Source organism: Lolium rigidum, chromosome 2, assembly GCF_022539505.1.
Source record: "Lolium rigidum isolate FL_2022 chromosome 2, APGP_CSIRO_Lrig_0.1, whole genome shotgun sequence".
In the NCBI taxonomy this organism is placed as follows: domain Eukaryota; kingdom Viridiplantae; phylum Streptophyta; class Magnoliopsida; order Poales; family Poaceae; genus Lolium; species Lolium rigidum.
This window is the reverse complement of record NC_061509.1, coordinates 137,599,040-137,620,542: the sequence shown is the minus strand read 5'-3', so window position 1 is coordinate 137,620,542 and position 21,503 is coordinate 137,599,040. Positions and strand designations below refer to the sequence as shown.

The 21,503-nt window shown below is 43.0% G+C and overlaps 3 protein-coding genes across 4 annotated transcripts; 2 read left to right on the top strand and 1 right to left on the bottom strand.

Annotated features, from left to right (window-relative positions):
• Positions 1-990: 990 nt before the first annotated feature.
• On the top strand, positions 991-2,518 carry LOC124687318 (two-component response regulator ORR2-like). The gene is made up of 4 exons (XM_047221110.1): positions 991-1,260; positions 1,353-1,495; positions 1,619-1,689; positions 1,885-2,518. Exons 1-4 carry the CDS (start codon positions 1,143-1,145, stop codon positions 2,249-2,251), a joined length of 699 nt encoding a protein of 232 aa, XP_047077066.1. The 5' UTR covers positions 991-1,142; the 3' UTR covers positions 2,252-2,518.
• A 3,075-nt stretch (positions 2,519-5,593) lies between these two features.
• Positions 5,594-9,174, bottom strand: LOC124692402 (NADPH-dependent pterin aldehyde reductase-like). Its single transcript, XM_047225760.1, has 5 exons — positions 8,923-9,174; positions 7,384-7,453; positions 7,080-7,273; positions 6,817-6,989; positions 5,594-5,919 (listed from the first exon to the last, which is right to left on the bottom strand). The coding sequence occupies exons 1-5, from the start codon at positions 9,157-9,159 to the stop codon at positions 5,850-5,852; spliced, it is 744 nt and encodes a 247-aa protein (XP_047081716.1). The 5' UTR covers positions 9,160-9,174; the 3' UTR covers positions 5,594-5,849.
• Positions 9,175-9,377: 203 nt separating this feature from the next.
• On the top strand, positions 9,378-14,638 carry LOC124692401 (eukaryotic translation initiation factor 2D-like). Of its 2 annotated transcripts, XM_047225759.1 has the most exons (10): positions 9,378-9,483; positions 10,158-10,322; positions 10,680-10,791; positions 11,345-11,535; positions 11,645-11,739; positions 11,814-12,194; positions 12,576-12,684; positions 13,381-13,652; positions 13,768-14,138; positions 14,214-14,638. In XM_047225759.1, exons 2-10 carry the CDS (start codon positions 10,188-10,190, stop codon positions 14,336-14,338), a joined length of 1,791 nt encoding a protein of 596 aa, XP_047081715.1. In that variant the 5' UTR covers positions 9,378-9,483; positions 10,158-10,187; the 3' UTR covers positions 14,339-14,638. The 2 variants fall into 2 exon arrangements, with proteins under 2 accessions (XP_047081715.1, XP_047081714.1); XM_047225758.1 differs by having other exon boundaries at positions 13,768-14,638.
• Positions 14,639-21,503: the final 6,865 nt, after the last annotated feature.

The window sequence follows — 21,503 nt, the reverse complement described above, 5'->3', positions numbered from 1 at the left end:
CCAGGCCATCGTGCCTATAAAATAGTGGTCGTCGGGGACTTCGCTAGGCCACACAACCATAGCCATGACTCGCCATCCCCCCCCCCACCACCACCACCAGCACCACTTGGGCCCAGATTAGCGAGATGCGGTGGAAAGGTATCCTCCCAGCCCCACGGCGAGCGGGCAAGGAGGACATGGAGGCCTAGGACGACAATGTTAGAAGCAAGGACGACCTACCTGCGCTGACCACTGCGGAGCAACGTGTCCTTCTAGAGTGCATGTCAGCGAGCGTTGGAGGCCTCTGATGATGAGGCCATCGTCGTGATGTCACGTCAAACAACGGCCGTCGGGGGATTGATGCCATCCCCCTTGGCATCAAAGGGGTGGCGACGAGGGATAAGGAACCTCCGGCGGCAAAACCAGAGGCACGGCGGGTGAGGAGTGGGGTGCTAGCGCCAAGCCAGCTACACCAATGCTAGATATGCCCCAATGTAGTTTAGTTTAGTCCAATTATGTTTAGAATTTTATGAAAACATATAGACACCAAAAAAAAAAGTTTGTTTCACTGACTTGGAGGCCACCGAAGGGTGCGCACTCGCAAACTAACCCTAAATTTAGACCAAAAATACGTCAGAACGAGCTTGTCCGTGGGGTGCGATTTGTTTGAGGGGCACTGTTGGGCCTTGCTTTCTTTCCTCGTGGATAGCAACGGACACTAAATGTTCGTTTACGGCTTGTCGTTGCAGATGGCCTTAACCTATCTTCTACACAAAAAAGTTTTTATCTTTGATTGATGCGCAGAAGAAAGAAAGGAAAGAAAGAGAAGAAAACCATGACGTCATGTTGAAATAAAAAGGGAAAGCAATCAGGCGAGAGAGATCGGGGATTCGCTCCGACAAGCAAATCCGGAGGAAAGCATTTCCCCGGCCCCACCGCACGCGCGCGGGCCCCGCTGGTCCGCCCCTCTTCTTCTACCTCCACTTCTACGAGCTAAGCTAGCCCGCGACCACACCAAGAAGCTTATTAGAGAACGCCGGCCATTGTTTATCGAGCACCGTCGCCTTCTTACCTCTTATTAGAAGCTACAATACCATACGCTACGCAGAAGGGGTGAAGCGCGCGCCGCCGCCGTTACTCGTACGTACAGAAGGAGGAGGAGGATGGGAGCGGCGGCAGGAGGAGAAGGGGAGGCCGTGAGGGTGCTGGTGGTGGACGACTCCCCGGTCGACCGGAGGGTCGTGGAGCTGCTCCTCAGGAACCACGCCGCGGCATTCCACGGTCAGCCTACCTATATACTATACACTGATATGTATTTCATTGTTTTGGTTGGGAGTTGTGACATGATTGCCGTTCCTTCTTCCTTCATTCAGTTACCACGGTGGACAGCGGCAAGAAGGCGATGGAGCTCCTGGGGCTGCATAATGCGCAAGGCAAGCAGAGGAGCATCGACATGGTGCTCACCGACTACTGCATGCCGGAGATGACCGGCTACGACCTTCTCCAAGCTATCAAGGTATATATGCCCCTATAATGTTCGATTAGTTTCTTCGGAAGCTTCATCGGGATGCATGCGATCCTCTCCTCTGTTCTGCTATGAGACGACTGACGTCTGACGAATCTTTGAACACACGGTCAGGCGCTGGGCTCTGCCAACCCGATTCCGGTGGTCGTCATGTCGTCCGAGAACGAGCCCCAGAGGATCAGCAGGTTGACATCCCTCGACCTTTCTTTTTTTCATTTGGCCCACGTAGTATCATTTCGTTCTGTGCAAAGAAAGAAGAAGATGCCGCCATGAAAGCTGCTTTCGCGCTCTGCCTATGTACTCCAATACTCTGCATGTTTCAAGGCTTTTATTCAAGCATCAGCACACTAACTACTCAAGGCCGCCTCTGTGACAAACAGATGCTTAACGGCGGGCGCCGAAGATTACATCGTGAAGCCTCTGAGGAAGAAGGACGTGCAGCGCCTACGGAACTGCTCCGCCGTCAGGCCGGCCACCAAGGACGCCGTGGCCGCCGATGATAGACGACGGAGCTCGGTCAACGCTCCAGCCCCACCGCCGCGTCTGGACACGGCCGCCAAGAAGGCCACCTCGGAGCAGAGGCCACGCCGGCTGGCAGGAGCAGGACTAGCCATGGCATCCACAGTCGACCTGTCGCACTACCTGCAGTTCCTCTTCAAGTTCATCCTGCTCGCCTACGCGGTGCTCTGCCTCACGGAGCTCCTCCACAGATGGTCTAACGGCTGCTTCCTCTCCCAGCTCCCGTGATCGATTCTTCGTACGTGGAAATCGATCGAGTGTGTAGAACAGGGTGTTGCAAGCTTACTTTTCTTTCTAGGCATGGCTCAAGCATCAGGAGCTAGCTAGCTCGAAGTTTCAACATCCATGGTGCTGTAGCGGCCTGGCCACTAGGAAGGTTAATTAATTGTTAGCTCCTGGCTCATCGATCCTGGGTATTTAATTGTCGATTAAATCATGGAAGAACCACCGACCGGAGATATCCTCCTGTATATTGAATGATTTGAGTGGGTAGTATCTCAATCCAGATCTCGATATGATACGCTGATGCAAGCAACTACTGCATGTGCACAGCCGAAGCTTCTCATATCCAGGTCTTGTTTGTTCGCTTGGGTGGGTGGACGTACGGTTCACCTGCTCCGCACCTAGCTCACGGCAAGCACGCTTGACAGCCAGGGTGACATCCTAATCCTGTCCATCGTTGGGATTCGTGGCAACCCCAAATATACTCTTAAATCATTTTTCCGTAAGGTAAGACCAACCATATGGTTTATAGAAAAAATTCCAATATAGGAGTATTAGGGTAGAAACCATTTTTCTTATTTCTTATAGGCAACCCACAAGCTTGAGTTAGAACTTAACCTTGAAAACAGGTTTCTTTTCTCCACATAATTATTACCCTAGCAACTTATCAAAACCGTTGGGTGGAGGTGATACGGCAGGGCACGTTCTTGCCCATATAATAAGATCTATAATTGGTATTGCGTTGTTGCAGAGGCTGGCTGTACTCTAATTGGTATCTTTGATATTAATATATTCCTTTTATCAAAAAAAATAAAATCTATTATGTATAAGATCAACCTGAGGGACACCACACACTCCCTACGTTGTAGTGAATAAGGCTTATATATATTTTTCTGAAAAGTCAAACCAAGTAAGATTTGATCATACTTTACAAAAAATTAAAATAAATGTAATATTCTATGCATATTGTATGAAAATATATTTCATGATGTATTCAATGATATTAATTTTGTATTTTGCAAATTAATGATTTTTTGTAAAAACTTGGCCAAACTTTACATGGGTTGAATTTTGAAAATAATACTCCTTATTCATTGGAATGGAGGTTTTAGGTCTTAAGGTGTGCTCTTAGCACATTGCGGCTAGCGGTTGCCCTTGTACATTTTGACTGACGGAAATTTTGAACTCTGTACTATCCAACCGCGTCTCTCTTTATATATCGATTTCACCGATACAATGTTAGAAGCTCGATAAAAACTACGAAGAACAAAAAAAGAAATCATAACGGGAGACACAAGATTAATTAGCGTGGAAAACCACATGCGCCAGCCAGCAAAACTTCACTATATCGAAGAATGTTTACAAACACCGTCAGTTATCTTGTAAAGAGATCAACCCTAACCGGCGGCTTACAAGAGGTATATATAGACAGTGGCAACGATCCATACCGCCAAAAGTTAGTCCTTTTATAAATTTGGATCACAATATAACATACAACATCTCCGTATGTCGACCTAGTGCAGCATACTATCTCCACTCGTTCCACTGAGACCACCAATTTCAATGATCATCCACATGATAAGATGAGTTGTTCAAATCTTTCTTATAGCACGAGAAAAGAGAGCAGCAACACGCTCAAGCTCACTCACTTCATGCCGTGTCCTGATTCGAGTTCAAATTAGAGTGTTTTGATGAAAGATTAATTTGTTATCTAGTGCACTAACTTGGTTTATTTTTTTCATAGATTTTCTTCGATCATGGGATGGTTATGTTCCCTCCCTATAGAGAGGAGAGAACAGAACAAGTTACATTTTTTTTAACCGAACAAGTTACATCTGATGCGTTGCTTCAAATCATAAGGGACGATAATGTTTTCGGAGAGCATCTCCGCTCGACTGCTCAATTTTGTTCGACTACATACATAAGCGCCAACCGATGGACTACTTTTTGTTTTGGTTACATGCAATCCATTCAACGACACATGCTGCCAATGTAGCTCATATACAAAGCGACCAGAAGATACAATGAACTGCCGCCGAAAGGCGCAGACAACCTCTGTGCACAACAAGCCAATGGTACTACATTGAAGATTGAACAGAGATCCTCCGTCCCACGAACAGATACGATGCAACTATGTATACGATGCATGCATGCTGTGCCCGGTACAAAGTACTTAAGATCACATCAATGGAAACAATTGAACGGGGACGCCAGGTTATTATGGCACTGGGTTTGAGAGCGTGCTTCAACAGCAGTTGCGATGATGACGGCTAGATTGCGTCCAGGAAGGGCAGGACTGTAACTGTTGGGGATCCCTTCATTTAAGTGAGTGAGATGTGCAGGCTTAGTTGGGCGGCGGGTGAATCTTTGGCACCTTCATTTCCTAGGAGACGACATCTCTTTCATATGCCTGATCCCCTTTTGGCAGTACAATTACTTCCTGTTTCATGGCAATGGATGTTGCATGCCGTATCATAATATCTATTTTTCAAAGATTCACTAAAGACAAGTGGTTGTCACTTTGTATATCTTGTCCGGAAAGAAGAGGATTTAATGACTATTCATTTGCCGAAATCGGAAGTAAAAATTGTTGTGAATATATGGATCTTGTAAAAAAACATAGGCAGACCCAACCATCCCTAAGCCCGCGCACACGTATAGGCTTTCAGCTAGCGGAGCAGCCTATTTTGATAAAATTTTGGTCAGGCTAACAGTGCGTCCATGCTTAATGAAAAACCTGGCTCCGCCAACCCAGCCATTTCTCAAAAACACTAGCTAAGGGTCCTGACACTAGTACCACCACTTGGATATGGAACCTATGTGCTGATGCTCATGATTCGAGCGTTACAATGTAGCTTTTTTGCTCGTTAGTAAGCTACTCCCTCTGTTCTATAATTCTTAACATGATTTTAGTTTAGATTTGATCTAAAACCACATGCAAGAATTATGAAACGGAGGAGCATATAACTCTAGCATGTCTAGAACACCAATAACTAAGACTGTATAAAGCAGGCCCATGGAATCTCCTGTTGAAGTTGACCAGGGATAGTAAAGCAGACTATGCAGTGACTAATGGTACACTGAATAACTACAGATACTGTGCGTTGAGCATGGACATAAGCACATAGGCCCTAGCGCATAACAGCGGTGTCGGAACAAATAATGTGCTCAATGTCATGATCCATTCTGGGAGGGCATTATCACGGATGAGTCTTCCACTAAGATGGGAGCAGTCGTAGAACTCTTGCAAGAGATGACTAAAGACTAAATCTACCGAAGCATAACAAGCAAAATATCAAAAGAAATTGGGAGATAAATGGCCTTCTTTAGTCATCTTGGGGCTTTGGCTACCTGAGAAAAGCAAGTTATCTTGGGGCTTTGGCTACCTGAGAAAAGCAAGTTATCTTGTTCCGACTGAAAAGCCAGAAGATGAGGTGTTCCAAGCAGCAGGATACACAGCTCATTTCTGACAAGAAAAATGCAAACTAGAGAGCACAAGCAGATTACAACTTATACCTTGCTACAATATAACGTTGCAAGAGCTACAAGTTAAAACTAAAAGTACACCCATCTGTTATTAATACAGCACACATTTGCTGAAGCATCAAACAGTGAGTGAGGCACCATTATCTTCCAGCGAAAGGCTTAGAATCATTGTAGCTGCCTTGGGTGCCCTGAAAAAGAGCAGAAACCCTCCAGTTAATACGATTAGTATCCTGAGATAGCATGGTTTGAATACAAAACACACAAGTTGATGATATGCGGGAAAGACCACGTGCAGATATGTGACAGATCTAATCTAGCAAATAATAGCTTCCTACTCAAGATTAAAGGCTCTCTGTTAATAAAACACTCTGGATACATTCATTGAAATGATTTTTTTTTTTGGAAAATTCGAATTCTTAGGATATAATTCCTATGTGGGCTGTTTAATTTCCAGGATTGAAACACATAAGCAAGTGTAATCATGGTCCTGGATAGTAATTCCGGGCAATTTTCTTGCACCAAATAATCCCACCAGATGCAGTTTTGCAATAGATGCCCAATGTTACATTTTCAGTTACTATGAACTTCAGCACCTGCGACCTGTCACAGCTTAAAAAGGCTGGTGGGTTAATTGACATATACAGGGCAAGGAAAATGCCATAAGGTGAAAGACGTTTGACGTATGACCTTGCCTATTGCCTTATTCAGGAGTTGAATATGTGTACTTTTTCAGGCGTAATGTATACCTTTTGATATACTAGTATTACTACTTGTATGACTATGGAGGACATAATACTAGGCTAAAAGCAGATTGGATGAATGTTGACTGGTGCCAGTCATCAGAGAAATAGGACATGAGAATGATCAAATAGGATATCCATTGGACACTAATGGGTTGCTAATATATGTAATTTTCCTTGCCTACTTGGGTATAAAATCCTTACAACCTTCTCCCATGAACTCCTTTCTCTATTGTAGGCTTCTCTAGTTTGTCCAGATTCTATTGTTTCTATTAATGAATAGATATGTTCATTTGCATAGTTCAGGAGGAGGAAGAGGACAAACACAAATCCAAACAGAATTACCATTGCTCAGTCGATTGGTATAGCGCAGACGAAGTTCCAAAGCATGAAGCGAGCATGTCAGTATTCACAACACCAGGGCTAAGAGCAATGGCTGCCAATCCAGGAGGCAACTCCTTTGCTAACGAGCGTGTTAAACCTTCAATAGCCCACTTTGAAGCACAATAGGGAGCAACCTGAAACCACATTACACAATTTGGTATACAATGATGATTTCACAGTTAACAAATATAATCAGTATTAAACAGCCTTTGACTTTGCCCTACCTCGGCAGCAGAAGACCTCCCCCAACCAGAGGATAAATTGATTATCATTCCATGTTTCTTCTGTAACATAAGTGGTACAAAATGGCGAAGTACATTCGCCGTTCCTTTGATATTTGTATCAACCACCGCGTCAAATTCTTCTGCTGGAACATTCCACGTCTTGTTATTCCTGTTTATTGTACCAGCATTGTTGACTGCAACAATATATCAATCATTAGACCTCAGGAGAGATCCCCGTCATGTAAAAGAAAAAGGAAAAAGATTTCACTTCAAATACATTTGTGGAGCAAAAAGTATAGCGCACCTATGATATCAGGAATTTGCTTCTTTTCCACAACAGCCTTTGCCAGCTCAGCCATGCTGCTGTCAGACCTCTGCAACAGAAGCACATGCATACTTGAGAATGCAAAGTTATTTCAATATCTTAAGGCAGTGAAAAAAATAGGCAACTTACATTATGTTTTGTTTATAAGAATCTATGAATCACATGCATCATTCGTTTTTAATAAGGTATGGTTCTACTGTCATTCATGCCATATCGTATGAACTGAACTTAATTTGATATTTGAGGTCACAAGTCACACGTTCCATATTACCCTTTTAACTCCAACTAATCTTGACTAAAACCTTGAACAAAAGCAAGCAGACTGCTCACATGATGTGTGAATTCATGATAATTTTTAAAAGAACGAGTATAATAGCCTCTTTAATGTCAATAACTGTCCATCAAGTATCATATGGTCTAACCATGAAAGTAAGAAGTTAGAAACCATGGCTACATTTAGAATACTTTATCAACTCACGACCAGCAAGATTTGACACCCTCTATGCATCTTTCTTGTCGACCACCAAACCAACAGAACTTATTAAACTCTCAACGCACAAGACAAAATCACCTAATTAGCGTGTACAGACAGGCCATTAGTTTCAAGGCATGCTGTCTTCTAGGGAAACAGATCGCACGCCGTGCTGCACTGTTTTCGCTCCGCCCCAGCATGGCTGCCTGCTTGCACCGATGCAGCTTGCACGCCATTGCCCAGGCGCCCAACGCTTCAGTCCTTCAGCACCCTGCCCCTGCCGGCTCTCACCCAGGTTGCTACGTTAGGTATTCCTTATTCTGCTGATTTCATTTAGGACTGAGATGTACCGGTACTTCAGATGCACACTACTCCATTCATTTGAGTAAGATGTATTTTTTTGGTTTCCTGATTTAACTAGCAAGGATGACATGGCAGAAGATAGTCTTTTTTTTTATCATGATGCAGTTATCTAACTAGTGGTTTGCTAATTCTCAGTCGATTGGAAGTTATCTTAATTCTCAGTCGACCGAAAATTATCTTAATTCTCAGTCACCTCTCTCACGGTTGGATTGCATCTTGATTCATGCTAGCTGAGCTGCAACTGAGATTCTTTCTAATTGCACATGAGGTTGTAACTGAGATTTTACTAATTGCAGCATGTGTTGTATTGTACCTGAGAAAAATAATCTAGATGTTGAATTGCTTTTTGATTCAAGTTAGTTATAAGTTGCAATATCTAATTGTCACTAATACATGTAAATTTGGCTGTTTTTTCATGCATATGGAATTGGCCCCCTCTTATGTTTTGTTACTGGCAGCAGGACCCTAACCCTAGAAACTGAGACTCGGCTCAGCAGTCTGCCACTGCAGCAAATGGAAGAAGATTGATATAGGTGTCGAGGGATTGGGCTGAATAGCACTAAATCAAAAATCATCTCCGGCGAATTCAACAGCTAGGTATCCCGTTTTAATCCACGCCCTAGTACAGCACAAGCAGTAGAACGAGGTCGCGAGGAGGAGGAGGAGGGAATAGAGTGCATTACGACGTCGGCGACGGTGAGGAAGTGGCGGGACGGGGCCGCGATCTCTGCCTCGAGGGAGCGGATGGGGTCGGCGGAGCGGCCGCAGCCGACGACGGCGTGGCCCCGGCGCGCGAGCTCCAGCGCGAGCGCGCGGCCCAGCCCCCGGCTGACCCCCGTGATGAGCACCGTCCTCGGCCCCGCCGCCGCCGCCCGCGCCGCCGCCACTCCGCCGACCCCGCTCTTGGACCCCGACGTCATCCCGCCTCCTCCTCCTCCTGCTCCGCCCCTCTGGTTCGTCGGCGTTCGAGCGCAGCCGTGGAGGCCCCGTGACCTTGTGTACTGACACCTCGCTCTTCTGATGGGCTTGGGCCCTAGGCCCGTGGTACGAATGGGCTAATGGGTGCCCGCGGGGCCCGGCCCATCTACCGTCTGAAGGACGGCTGCGGCTACTCTAGACGCCAACAAGCCTCCGCCGAGGTTCTCTTGGAGAGGCTTCCATCCCCAGCCAGAACCTTCCCGATCCTCCCACTCCCAGCCCTCTCGCCGCCTCCGCGCCCCTCCGGTCCGATCGCCTCGCCGCCGGTAACGAACCCTCTCTCTCCCCCTCTTTACCCCTACCTGCGTGCCGGCTCCGTCGTCTGTAATCTCTCGATTCGTCAGCCTCTGGGTTGGGCAGCAGATGATGAAAAGCTTGCCCTTTTCCCCCTACTACTCGCGTGTTACAATCTGCGGCCGTTTTTTCGAGTTATTGGATTGGTCTCTACTCTCTAGTGTGGTGTGCTGTCTATGCTGTGGTTCAGCTGGTTCTAGCAGTTCTGGAAGACTGAAGTTTTGGGATAGGATGGAATGATTCATTGTTGCGACTTATGTATTATCTTTATTATTCGTGTGGGGAGGCTGCCGGTTGGGCTTGTTTGCCCTCAAGCCAAGAATATGGTGTGGATGAAGATTACGAGCGGGCAATTGAAAGGAAAAGCTAGGATTTTTCACCAGTTGGCCAGTTGTTCTAGCCCTAGGAGGCAGTCAGAACGCTTGGCAGTTTATGACTAATAGTAATGGTATGATGATTTGTGTAACATGGCCTTAGGGAACATAGCAGGATGTGACAAAGTTGAGTGTCTGTTAGACGTTTCCCTGTGTATTACTAACTCCTCCGTCCACAAGTTCGAATGCAGCATGACCTTTTCAGGTGCATCTTTCTTGCTCTAGCGGCCTTTGTTCAATTTGGATGACCGGTTCGATGAATTTATTTGCAGCTTGGAACCGTGTTTGATAGTCGGTAAACCATGTTCAAGAAGAATGTCGAGGCGAAAGCTCTACAGCGCTTGTCAGGTGCTGACAAAAAGAAGCTGAGAAGAACTGCCAAGCTAAGGTTTCCGCAGGCTTCTGATGAGGATATTGATGCCATCCTTCCCCCGAAGGTGATGATTTTTTTTGTTGGCATTGTGTGGAGTAATACCAGTAACTGAATGGGTTTAGTTCCCCCAATGGTACAAGTTGTATTGCATAGATAGAACTTGCACTTACTGTAGTCAAGAGTAATCTTCTTTTCCAAAAATTCATAACTGTGAGATTTTTAGCATTGGCATCCCTCATCACCTGTTTTAACTGATCTGTGTCATGTATTAGGTAAACTATCAACTGTTTTCTTGTCTACCAGTGTTGCCAGTTTACAGCAAAGTGGATTTTTTGGTTAAAACTCAAGTGTTGTTTCTCGCGTTTATATATTTCTTTATAGCTTTGTGATAATATTCTTCTTCTTTATATTGTATGTGTAGGTTGAGATAACAGTCGCTAAGTACCCAAGTCGGACTCTTGTTTATGGAATAGAAGGGGAACTCCCGATGATATTCGACATTGATGGAAGAGGCCATGAGCTGTTTCCAACAGGTTATATATTTTTCATTTCCAGATTTTCAAAGTAATATACTTTCATATAGTTATCTAAAGTTCTCTAATTTCCATTGTGGTATGTCTTTTCTGTTGTAGTATAACATGTAAACTGTTGATTTCTATTGCGCACGTGTAAAACAAGACACATAATTAGAAACAGAGAATATAACACAACATTACAGCAATTAGTTGCGCTCAGCACAATCCCTCATCAGGGTCTTGGCCTTTTCATGTATATATAGAGATACGTGATGTACAAGATTACAACAACCAAATTTATCTAGTCAATATGAAATCAATCTAAACCAAAACTAATCAGTAGCTACCTATATTAATCTTAGCTGTACAACTAACTAAACACGCATGCATATATACATCTTAGCCTTTTCTATGCGTTTTTATAGTTGATAGATATGGGTTGACCTCATGTTTTCTATTCTTATGGTAATGTTAAGCTGTTAGCTGAATGATTGACAACTAGATATTCAAAGATAAGTGCATGCAGCATCTTGTACTTTTTTTCATGATTTAATTGGTGAAAATGCTGCAGTTTATGCACTCTGGAAGGTTCCTGATCTGTTGCCAGCTTTTACGCTTAAGGGTGGTGAGGTTTCACACTATATTCTTGGTGGCGCTGATCTTATGTTTCCTGGTATCCGCATACCCCCAGAAGGGTTACCATCTTTTCAGGCTGGCCAACCATGGTCAGTTAAAGTCCCTGGTAACCCTGCTCCAATTGCTGTGAGTTTCTCATATTTCTTTGCCCTAGCTATGCTTGAAGTTTTTCTTAAGTGGATACTGCCAATTATATTCGAGTCCAACTTCTGGTTCTTTTAAATCCTCTACACAGGTTGGGACCACAACTATGAGTGATGCTGAAGCATTAAAGGCAGGATTACGTGGCAAGGCTTTACGGATTGCACATTACTACAAGGATTTGTTATGGCAAGTTGAATGCTCTTGATACACATCTGAGTTTACCTGTGCATTTTATGATTAATTGTTAAATATATTTACAGGGCTTCAGCTGATGGTCGTTATGTTCCAAATGAGGGATTTTATGATGACATGGTTGTTGAAGATCCTAATTTTGCTTCAGCTTCTCAACATGACTCTTCTGAAGATCCTGCAGATGGGAAGCAAGACAAAGCAGATGCCGATGCTTCAGACAATCACGCTGGAGATCCTTCTGTTGACAGTGAAACCATAGAAGATGTAACTGCTGGCATGAGCGAGCTAAATTTGCCTGAACAGAAAACTACCGAAGAACCAACCGAGGAGAAGGAACATCAACATTTGTCTACTGAAGAAATTGATTCTCTCTTGGACAAATGCCTTCTGCAAGCAATACACACGAATGTGAAAGATAAAGACCTCCCTATGCCAGGAAGTACATTGTGGTATGTATATAGATAAAGTCGACTTGCCCTTACAATTTGTTATTCCATCACTTATGAGTATTTTGTGCAAATGAAAGCAATTGTTTTCATTCCAATTCATATGATGGAGATGAGTTCTGCACATCTTTGCTTTTTTTAAGATGATATATTACTAATTTTCTTGTAGTAAATAAAACTATGTTTTACTCTACATCATTAAATATTGAGATATTATTTTCATATACTAGGTTCTCATTAGTACTATGACTTCTTTCCATCAAGTAAATGATAACTAGGCAACGTGGCTGTGCCAAGATATCCTCTCCTGTAACCAGCATGTTTTGTTACTTTTTATGATACATAACTCCCACTTGTTCACCTTACTTGTACTTCTCTGTGCAGGTCTAATCACATACTCCCCTGCAGACCTCCAGGTGTTACTCTGGATATTAAGAAGTCATCGCACAAAAAACTATCCAAGTGGTTGCAGTCAAAATCTTCATCTGGCCTTGTAAGATAGTGTGCAAATCTTTTCTTATCTGCATTATGTCTTGTAAATTAATGAAGTCCTATCAAGTAGGCAAGAATACGTTCTAGTTGCTAGATTGTTTCATGTCCGACAACTAATAACTATTTAAGCTATTTTAGTAGGAAATTTCCGGGTCCCTAAGGATTTCTAAGAAGTTAATTCAATGTAGGGTTTTATGTATTAATATTTCACGTCCTTCAGTAAGTAAAGTGAAGTAGAAGCTGCTATGTCACAATGTGATGCATTCCGGAACTGGGGAGGTCTTGCATTGTTGGAACTTGTGAAAGGTTTGCTGACATCATACATGGTTGTGCATGTCTGTATATACTATGTATTTTCATGTTTGGTTGAACACTATACAAATATGCTACAGTACATGATTTTTCGAAAACCTCAAAAGGGCATAGTTTTCCTGCATTTCATAAATAACAATAGAGTGACCCTGTTTATAAGGAAACCAGGCTGAAAACCTTATATAGTGTGTGATCTAAGAAATGATCATGTGCTTATTAAACTTTCTTGATATACAGTTATGTCGCAAACTTTAGATTTAGAAAGCATATCATATCAGAGTGAAGTTATAGTTTTCGAATCATCAATATATTGCTGCCCGTATTTTGATCTAATCCAGTTTTTGCATTCCCTCCACATTTCTGATGTCCATTAAATTGTTGACAGATCACTGCAAAAGAGGACAAGCATAAAAAGGAAGTCGTTTTGACTGGTATCAATCGTAAACATCCAGATTTCATGGCCTTTAAACCAGAAAAGAGGGTACAGGAGCCTGTTGAGCAGCACGATAATGCTGTCGCCGAAGGTAGCGGCTCAAACCAACTGGAAGTGGAGGAAACTTATAAGCCAAGTTCTCACGTCAACCCCATATTTTTGGCTGTTGGAGCTGACGCAGGGAAGTATTACAGTGCATCAGAGGCATCTGATGTAGTTTTCAGGTTTGTCCCCAGAACAGTAATAGATTATAGTAGTCTGTAGGTTCTATGTTTGTAAAGCGTGAATTTCGTAAATTTCTCACATCTCAACTATTTTCACTTTCTCCTCTCAATGAAGGTATGTAGAAAAGGAAAATCTGGTTAAGCCAGCAGACAAGGCTAAAGTAATTCTGGATGTTACCTTGTGTGATGCTCTGTACAAAGGAGCTGTCAAAAAGGGTTCAGCATACCCGAGTGAGATTCACAAGAAGGATTTGGGGTCAACGTTTATAAACCGTATGCAAATCCATCATAGAGTGGCTAGAGGAAACGAGGTGGTTGTACGCAAGGGTGCCATACGTACTGTTCAGATCATGACAGAAAGAAGGCAGGGAAACAAGAAGATGACCCGAGTCTCTGGATTGGAGTGCTTTTTGCTAGAAGCTGACTCGTTAGCTTCTGAACTACAGAAGAAATTTGCTTGCAGTACCACAACAGCTGAGCTTCCAGGTATCAACCCATGTGAACAAACTAGCGATATTATGCAAGCAGTACGTATTAAATTTTGCCTTGTAACCATTTCAGGTAAAAAGGGGCAATACGAGGTGCTGGTTCAAGGTGGAGTCATCGAAAACCTCGCAAAGCACCTCGTTGACCATTACGGTGTTCCAAAGAGATACATTGAGGTTTATGACAAAACAAAGAAGTAGGAGGGGGAGCTGACTCCTGGGGAGCGCGGACATTGTTGATATCTGTCTGGTTCAGGATTCTTGGGTATCTGATTTGAGTTCTGAGACTGCATGTTTCCAGATGTGGATGGTGGCATCGTGTGAAATTTGTGAGTTGTACTTATTAAAGCTATCATCTTCGGTGTAAACATCCAGTGGAGGTTATTCGTTTGCTTAATTTGTGAGATATGTTTGCTTCACTCTAGTTTTATTAACAGATAAATGATTTTGATCCTGTTCATTATACGATTATCGATAATTATCTGAATTACATTTGCTGCATCCCTGTCATGGTGGCAATTATACCTGACGTTAGGTATAGTAGTGAATACAAACGCAGCAAAGACCATCAGATAATTTTACAAAATTGTACCTCGAAATGAAAAGCTACTTTGGAGTACGTGAAATTATCCTTTTTTTGCACGGACCACAAAAAGTAATGTTTTTCTGCAAAACTTTGTGTAGGTACATAGAATGTTTGAATGTAGACCCCAAACTTTTGGAATTTCTATGAGTTTTAAAGTAAATATTTTAGACGGTAGGTGCAACCTGTATTCCTATATCTGGTCGAGAAGTTATTCATTTTACTATTGAATTCCACTTTTTATATTATAGCTGTGCATCTTTAACACATATTACCCCATCTAGTGGAACTTCTACCAAAGTATCTCATTTAGGAGATTTTGAATATGATTTAATCCTATTTTAGCATTTTGCTTGTTAATGTTTGATCATGATACGGTAGGTGCAACCTGTATTCCTATATCTGTCCGGCACGACAGAATTTCATATATGTTGGAGGGCGTCATCGAAGTTTATGTCCATATCGGCAATGAAAGAGGGATTTGACTACTGTGTAGCGAAAAGTTCATGAAAGGATTTGAGAATAGCCAGGCTATGTATACATATACTTTATTCAACTAGTCTTACTTGTGGTTTCCCTTCATGAAGACCAAGACACATAACAATATCTAAGATTATCTTATACACCAGCAAGGGAACACTCTTGCTCTCTAGAGTAATCTTTACGAGGTGGGAGTAGAGAAAACATTTGTAGCAACTATACTCATATATGGTCCTCTTTGACACTGCACTTGCTGCTTATCTATCTAGTGCTTGAAGTGTCTGGTTGCTTCTTATATAGCAGCAAGAGAGAGTATTGCTTTCTTTATTATCGAGACATGTGGATTTCTAGGTGTTGTCAATGCCTGATGCATTATGCTTAAGGAGTCCATGAGAGCTCTCTTGCATGCACACCAACCATGTATACTAGTACATTTGGCTCTCATATGTAGACTCAAGTCTTTGTCTTCCATGCACTTACTTGCATGCTTGGATTTTTCATGGCAAAAACTTGAAGTTTAGTCCATACTTGATTCTTCAAGGTACGAACTTGAAGTTTTACCTATACTTGATTCTTCATGGCACAAAAAATGGATGCTTATCATCGCACGATGGTTGGTTTGTGCCTTCATATACTCACAAGCTTAGTAGTTGCCATTTTATTCATACTATAGAACTTCACAATGATTTTATTAAATTTCGGTGTCTTCCCCACGGAAAGTCCAAATGTAGCCCGAGCTACATGGCTCTCTTTTTTACAAAATTTGAATTCAACATTTTAAAGTTTCAACAAATTCTGAAAAAAAAATTCTTGGAGTTGGAAATGATGTACTCTACTACTGTGCAAAATCTCAGGATCAAATACATTATATTCGAGGCTACATAAAAATGACAAATTCTGATAGATTTTGGAGGTTTTAAAATCTGTAATGTTCACTTATTCCAGATCAAAGGATTTGTGAATTTTGCACATCTCAAAATACTCAGTCTTTCGTATTGCTTTTTTTCACAGTGGTAGAGTACAACATTATCTATCTCAAGAATTTTTTTTCATATCTTTTTGAAATGATGAAATGTCAATTTTGAATGTTTTAGAAAACAGGCTACATGTAGCTCGAGCTACAAAATGCCACACTCGTTTTCCCCACCCATATATTTGATAATACCATATCAGTATTTGAGTATGTCAATGTTCTCCATGCCTAAATTATTGATATTAATATCAATATATTTTCTATATTCGGGATTATGTGTGGTGACCCTGCATACCACTTCATGTTGTAGTATGCCAGTCGTTGATATAACATTCACGGAGTACCAATCCGCAAATATTACATCCCTCAGAGTAGTACAACAGAACATAGCAGGTCTATAACTCATTCATTTATTATTACAAGCATCATGTACATATCATCTCGGAGCTCCTCTTGGGTCCTAAGAGGAATACTCTTGGGTTCGAGGCGAACCCAACTTAACTTACAATATAAAAATCTTACTAGATTATACATTTATTCTCCTCGAGCAGTTAAGTACTAAGAGTTCGTACTGCTCGGATACTACTACTTCTAGGTAAGTCTAAGCATGCTCTCCTCCGGAACCCTCCCCGGTTCCGTAGACTATAAGGTAGTCTACACCTTCAACACCTCCAGAGAGGTCTGGTTCTTCATAGCCGATGACTTCGGCTCCTTCAGGGTTGTCGTTGTCCTCCTCCAGATGATTCAGACAATCTAAGCAGGGGATTTAAGAGTGGTATGAGTACGAGTGTACTCAACAAGTTCATTATAGAAAAGAGGTGTTTAATGCACTAGCTACGATATTAGATCAGAAAGTCTAATATCAATGCAGGTTTTAATAAACATTTTTTCAAGAGGTTGCTTTTATTCCAAAGAACTATGTCCGTCAGCCTTCACCGGTTCACTAGAACTTCATGGAGTTCCTTTCCGGCAGCGTTCGCAGTTCCATATCCCGGAACAGGGAGTGACAGGTCACGATTCATTACACTCTGCAGAGGTGTGTTGCTTTACCCATAAGAGATCTTAACCTTGGTGCCAACCGGGCAGCTTTCCCGTCCACACTTCCTTCGGTGTGAGGCCCGGTATAAGGTCTAGCCAATCATGTTCCTCCGCTACCTCGAACACCCACCCTTTGTTGCAATCTCCGACCCTGGGTCCTCGCCGGTCCTCTTACACCAATTAAGGATGGACCCCGACCACGACGACAATGCAGAGCTCTATCATACATTCCTTCGCCGCGAGTTGCAACCCATCATAGACCACATTACCGTGGGGACTTCTACGGGTTCCCCCCTGCATCTTGTCTCTCGAGATCAAGTGCTTACAGTAATGCGCATCCCTTGATGAACGAGAGGTGGAAACACTTTTGACTACTCCGTCCCACTCCGGATCTTATGGTTAACACGGGTATTACGGCACAAGAATCACTGGACGACATTTGTTGTTTAATCCTAGATGGATATAACCCTTGCAATGGAACCTCCACCATTTCAACACATACCATGGTTCCATTGCCCACCACTTAGTCATATTCATAGTTATGAAAATAGTGGTTTTGCTTTTTACGCAATAGTGATAAACATAGTACTTTGCAAGTAATTTGATAAAAATACTCAAATGAAATGAGCTAGCGATGAACTTGCCTAAACACTGCAAAGTGTTGCAGTTGGATGATGTGGACTGACCCTTGTCCTCTGTTGCTGAAAAATAGCATCATTGTCCGATAAGGGCAATGGTTAAAGAAGCATTTATGCATGATTCCAGTTTTAGGGTTTGTTCCCCCTTTTCCGATGTCTTATCATTTCATGTGAGAGGTTAATACTAAGAATAATTTAAGGATACTATGTTTAGGGTAAAATACAACCTTGAAATGTTGTCAAGGTGTTTTTAAAATCCAAAAACATTAATGGACTTATTTTCATTATTGAAAATATAAAGTGTGATTAAATGGTTATTTTAATCATCAAATTAGGACTTAATAATGTTTGTCTTCAAAAATTCCATTTCATATTTTATTATGATAGAGAATTTTATCCTGAGTGGTTTTCATATTTTTAATTATTTGTTTAGAGCTATACTTATTTTATAAAATTATGTGAAAGATTTTACTTAAATGGGCATTTATGAAATGCCAAAAATGTCCTCGGGCCCACCTGTCAGGGTGAACCCGAGTGGTTTGGGCTCAACCCCGCTGGCCTGGTCCAGCCCACTCGGTCGCCCTCACTTCCTCCTCTCTCTCCCTCGCGAAACCCTAATCCCCTTCGGCTCCCGCGACCAAAATCGTCTCCGTCGTCGCCGCTTTAATCCGACCGCCTCCGGCATCGCCCGCGACGAGATGCTGCGGATCTGGTCCGCCCCTCGACGGCGGACCTGATGGTCAGCGTCGATCTGACGCTTGCTGCTTCCTCGACTCGCCCCCAACGCCTCCGCTCGCCTGCCGTGATGTGCCGCGGCGATTTCGTCGCCGCCGATGCTCCTGGCGTCGTGGCGTTGCCGTGCCCTGCAGTGGTGGTGCTGGGCGCTGCGGGGCTGCCGTGGCCTGGCTTGGCCTGGCGCCGCCATGCCCCGGCGTGTGCCGCCGTGGCCGCCATGGCCGCGCTCTTCGCTCCGCCTCACCAGTAAGTTTCTCCTCCTCCGTCCTTCTCTGCTACTTGTTCTACTGCTTCTCCTTCCCTTGTCTAGCTCTGGCCATGGCTGCTCCTCCTCGTGGAGATGCCTGCCGTGCTGATGCGCTGCTGCTGCGCCTAGCTAGCTTGCGCGTATGCTGCTGTGCTATAGCTTGGCTCGCTGCTGCGCTATTACTGCTGTGCTAGCCATGGATGCGCGTGTGTTGCTGCTGTGATGCTGCTCTGTGTATGCTGCTGCCATTATTCCTAGCTTCTGTGCTGTGCTTTTGTTTTTTATCAGTTGCTGTTGTAATTCATGAGCCCTTGCTCATGAGCTTGATGTGGTGTTGTGCCCAATTTTAATTGTTACTGCTGCTGCTATCTTGCTCTTGCCTCTCTTGTGGTTGCAACTACTTGCCTCTGGCTTGATCATGATGCATGATCCTTGCCTTTGGCAAGTGCCAGTGCCCTGGTGTGCTATATCTTGTGCTTAATTTCATGAGCATGCTCAATTGAGCATTGTTGTTGTCTTAACAGCACTATCCAGTGATGAGTGTTGTGTGCTATCCTTGTGTAACTTGATCCAGTGGTACATCATGCCTTTGATGTGCTTCTGGATACAATTATAAAGTCATTAATTCTGTATCTGTTTATTCAGTTATGGCTTGAGTGTATTTCTTCAGTAGCTGGCTAATTACTGATGCTATGCTTGGCTATAGTAATCTGTAGCAAGTGCTAGCAAGCTCTGGTGATCTTATGATCATCAGTTGCTTGATGATTAACTGATGTGCTTCTGTCTGTGCCTATCTGGTGCTCTCTCTGTGCTGTGTGTGCATCACACGAGCTTGGCCTGGTGTGTGATGGTGCTTGCTCAAGCATCAGTTGATGCTTGCAATGATCCATTGGATCTCTGTAAAGCTCTGGTGCATCAATTGCTTGTCTATTTCATTTATCTGTTTATCTTGTTTTATTAAATGGATAAATGATGTGAAGTGCTTGCAGTGATGAACATTTCAATGAATTTGTTAGGCTAGATGGATGCCAACCACTGGTTGGGTACCCTAGCTCACTATTGAACCCTACTGGGTGATGATGTGGTGGCTTAAGGTGTTGGCTGTGGGTTGAGGTGGCCCTGGCAGCTCTTTGATGTTGTCATGGGTAGCTCCCCCTCTCTGTGGCTTGCTGTGGCTTTGTGGATGCATCTCTGGCAATTCCTTGTTGGATTTCCGGTGAGCTTTACTGTTGACAAACAAAAAATAGGCACAAGTTGCCTATCTGTCTGATGGTATTACTAGCTGTAGGTGCTAGGTGAGTTGGGCTAGGCTAGCTGTGAATCCATCCTTTGCTGGATTTCCTTAGTTGTGCCACTGATTTGACATAACTAGTGTTCCCCTTGGATGATTTCCTATTGGCCTCTCCCATTTTTGCTTGCACCAAATGGTTTAGTAACCAGATGATGATACAAACAGGGTTTCTACCCTTTTTGCTTCTGTGACATATGCACATGCTTAATTATGAGCAAAACCATGGTTTGCTCATGTTTATTTGGGTATACCTCACTCCAGCTCCTAGAAATGGGTGTTGGTGTAGAGGATTGCTTCTGTGATTTCCTGGTTTGCTTGCCCTGCTCCTCCTTGCAAGCTTGTGGTGCTTGATTAAATTCTGTGGCTGTTTGAGCAGGTTGAACAGCAGTGGCTGTTCTTCCTGTTCTTGTGTTCTTGTGTTCTTGATGAACTTACCCAGCTGCTCCTTGTCGATGAATGACTAGGGTTTGGATGGAAAAAGGTTTTATATGGTTTGTTCCTTCTCCTCTGGTCGACAACAAGGCCTGTTAGCTTGTTGGTGACTCACTGGCTGTGTGTGTGTGCTGTGATGCATGCACACACATTGGCTTGCTGTTGGGCATGCACAATGGTTGTGTGAGCAGCTTGTGTGCTTGCTGGTTGTCACATGTCCAGTGAATGGATCAGCTCGGCAGAGCTGTGGTCATATCCTCTCAATTTTACTTTCTTTTGCTAATCTGCCAAGTGGCTTTGCCACTTGGCATAACATTTGTTTGCTTTGTTTGTGTGTATGCAGGGACTTGGAGATGATCAAGATGAATTGCAAGATCATCTTGGTCAGGGATTGCTTGAAGATCAACTTGTAGTTTAGGAATTTTCATTAAGTTGTAATTTTCTTTCTTTTTCTTTTTCCATTTTGTCAATTCTTGTAATGTGTTGTAATATTTCAATTCTGAATATTGTAAAGACAATGTATCTTGTGTGATTATCAATAAAGCTCCAATTTTCTCTAATGAGCTTTACTTAATATTTGTATTGTTCCTATTCTTTATTATTTAATATTTGTTTAAAGAATTACCTCAATATTGAATTATGAGATATTCATCTTGTGTTTGAATTTGAAATTCAAATGCAACTTGTGTTTGAATACATGAAACTTAAGTTGTAATGCAATATCTCTCCTCTCTTCGCAAAACCCTAACTTAGTTGGATGAGAAGCAAGTTTGTCGCACTCTAGAAACCCTAACCCTGTAAGGTGTCGAGAGAGAAACTTGTCCCCCTTAGATGCAGTTTTGTTTTAAAAGCGCGAAATTTCCCCAGAATTTACGATGCAATGCACATCCCTTTCTAAAATCTACCCCTCGATCATCTCTAAACCTGGGACATTACAGCCTTTCCCCCT

Coding starts and splice junctions, on each gene's coding strand:
- LOC124692401 (XM_047225758.1), top strand. CDS start 10,188: ATGTTCAAGAAGAATGTCGAGGCGAAAGCTCTACAGCGCTTGTCAGGT. Junction 11,536..11,644: donor GTAACCCTGCTCCAATTGCT/GTGAGTTTCTCA, acceptor TCCTCTACACAG/GTTGGGACCACAACTATGAG. Junction 11,740..11,813: donor TACTACAAGGATTTGTTATG/GCAAGTTGAATG, acceptor ATATATTTACAG/GGCTTCAGCTGATGGTCGTT.
- LOC124687318 (XM_047221110.1), top strand. CDS start 1,143: ATGGGAGCGGCGGCAGGAGGAGAAGGGGAGGCCGTGAGGGTGCTGGTG. Junction 1,496..1,618: donor ACCTTCTCCAAGCTATCAAG/GTATATATGCCC, acceptor ACACACGGTCAG/GCGCTGGGCTCTGCCAACCC. Junction 1,690..1,884: donor GAGCCCCAGAGGATCAGCAG/GTTGACATCCCT, acceptor TGTGACAAACAG/ATGCTTAACGGCGGGCGCCG.
- LOC124692402 (XM_047225760.1), bottom strand. CDS start 9,159: ATGACGTCGGGGTCCAAGAGCGGGGTCGGCGGAGTGGCGGCGGCGCGG. Junction 7,274..7,383: donor GCAAATTCCTGATATCATAG/GTGCGCTATACT, acceptor ATATTGTTGCAG/TCAACAATGCTGGTACAATA. Junction 6,990..7,079: donor GGAGGTCTTCTGCTGCCGAG/GTAGGGCAAAGT, acceptor ATGTGGTTTCAG/GTTGCTCCCTATTGTGCTTC.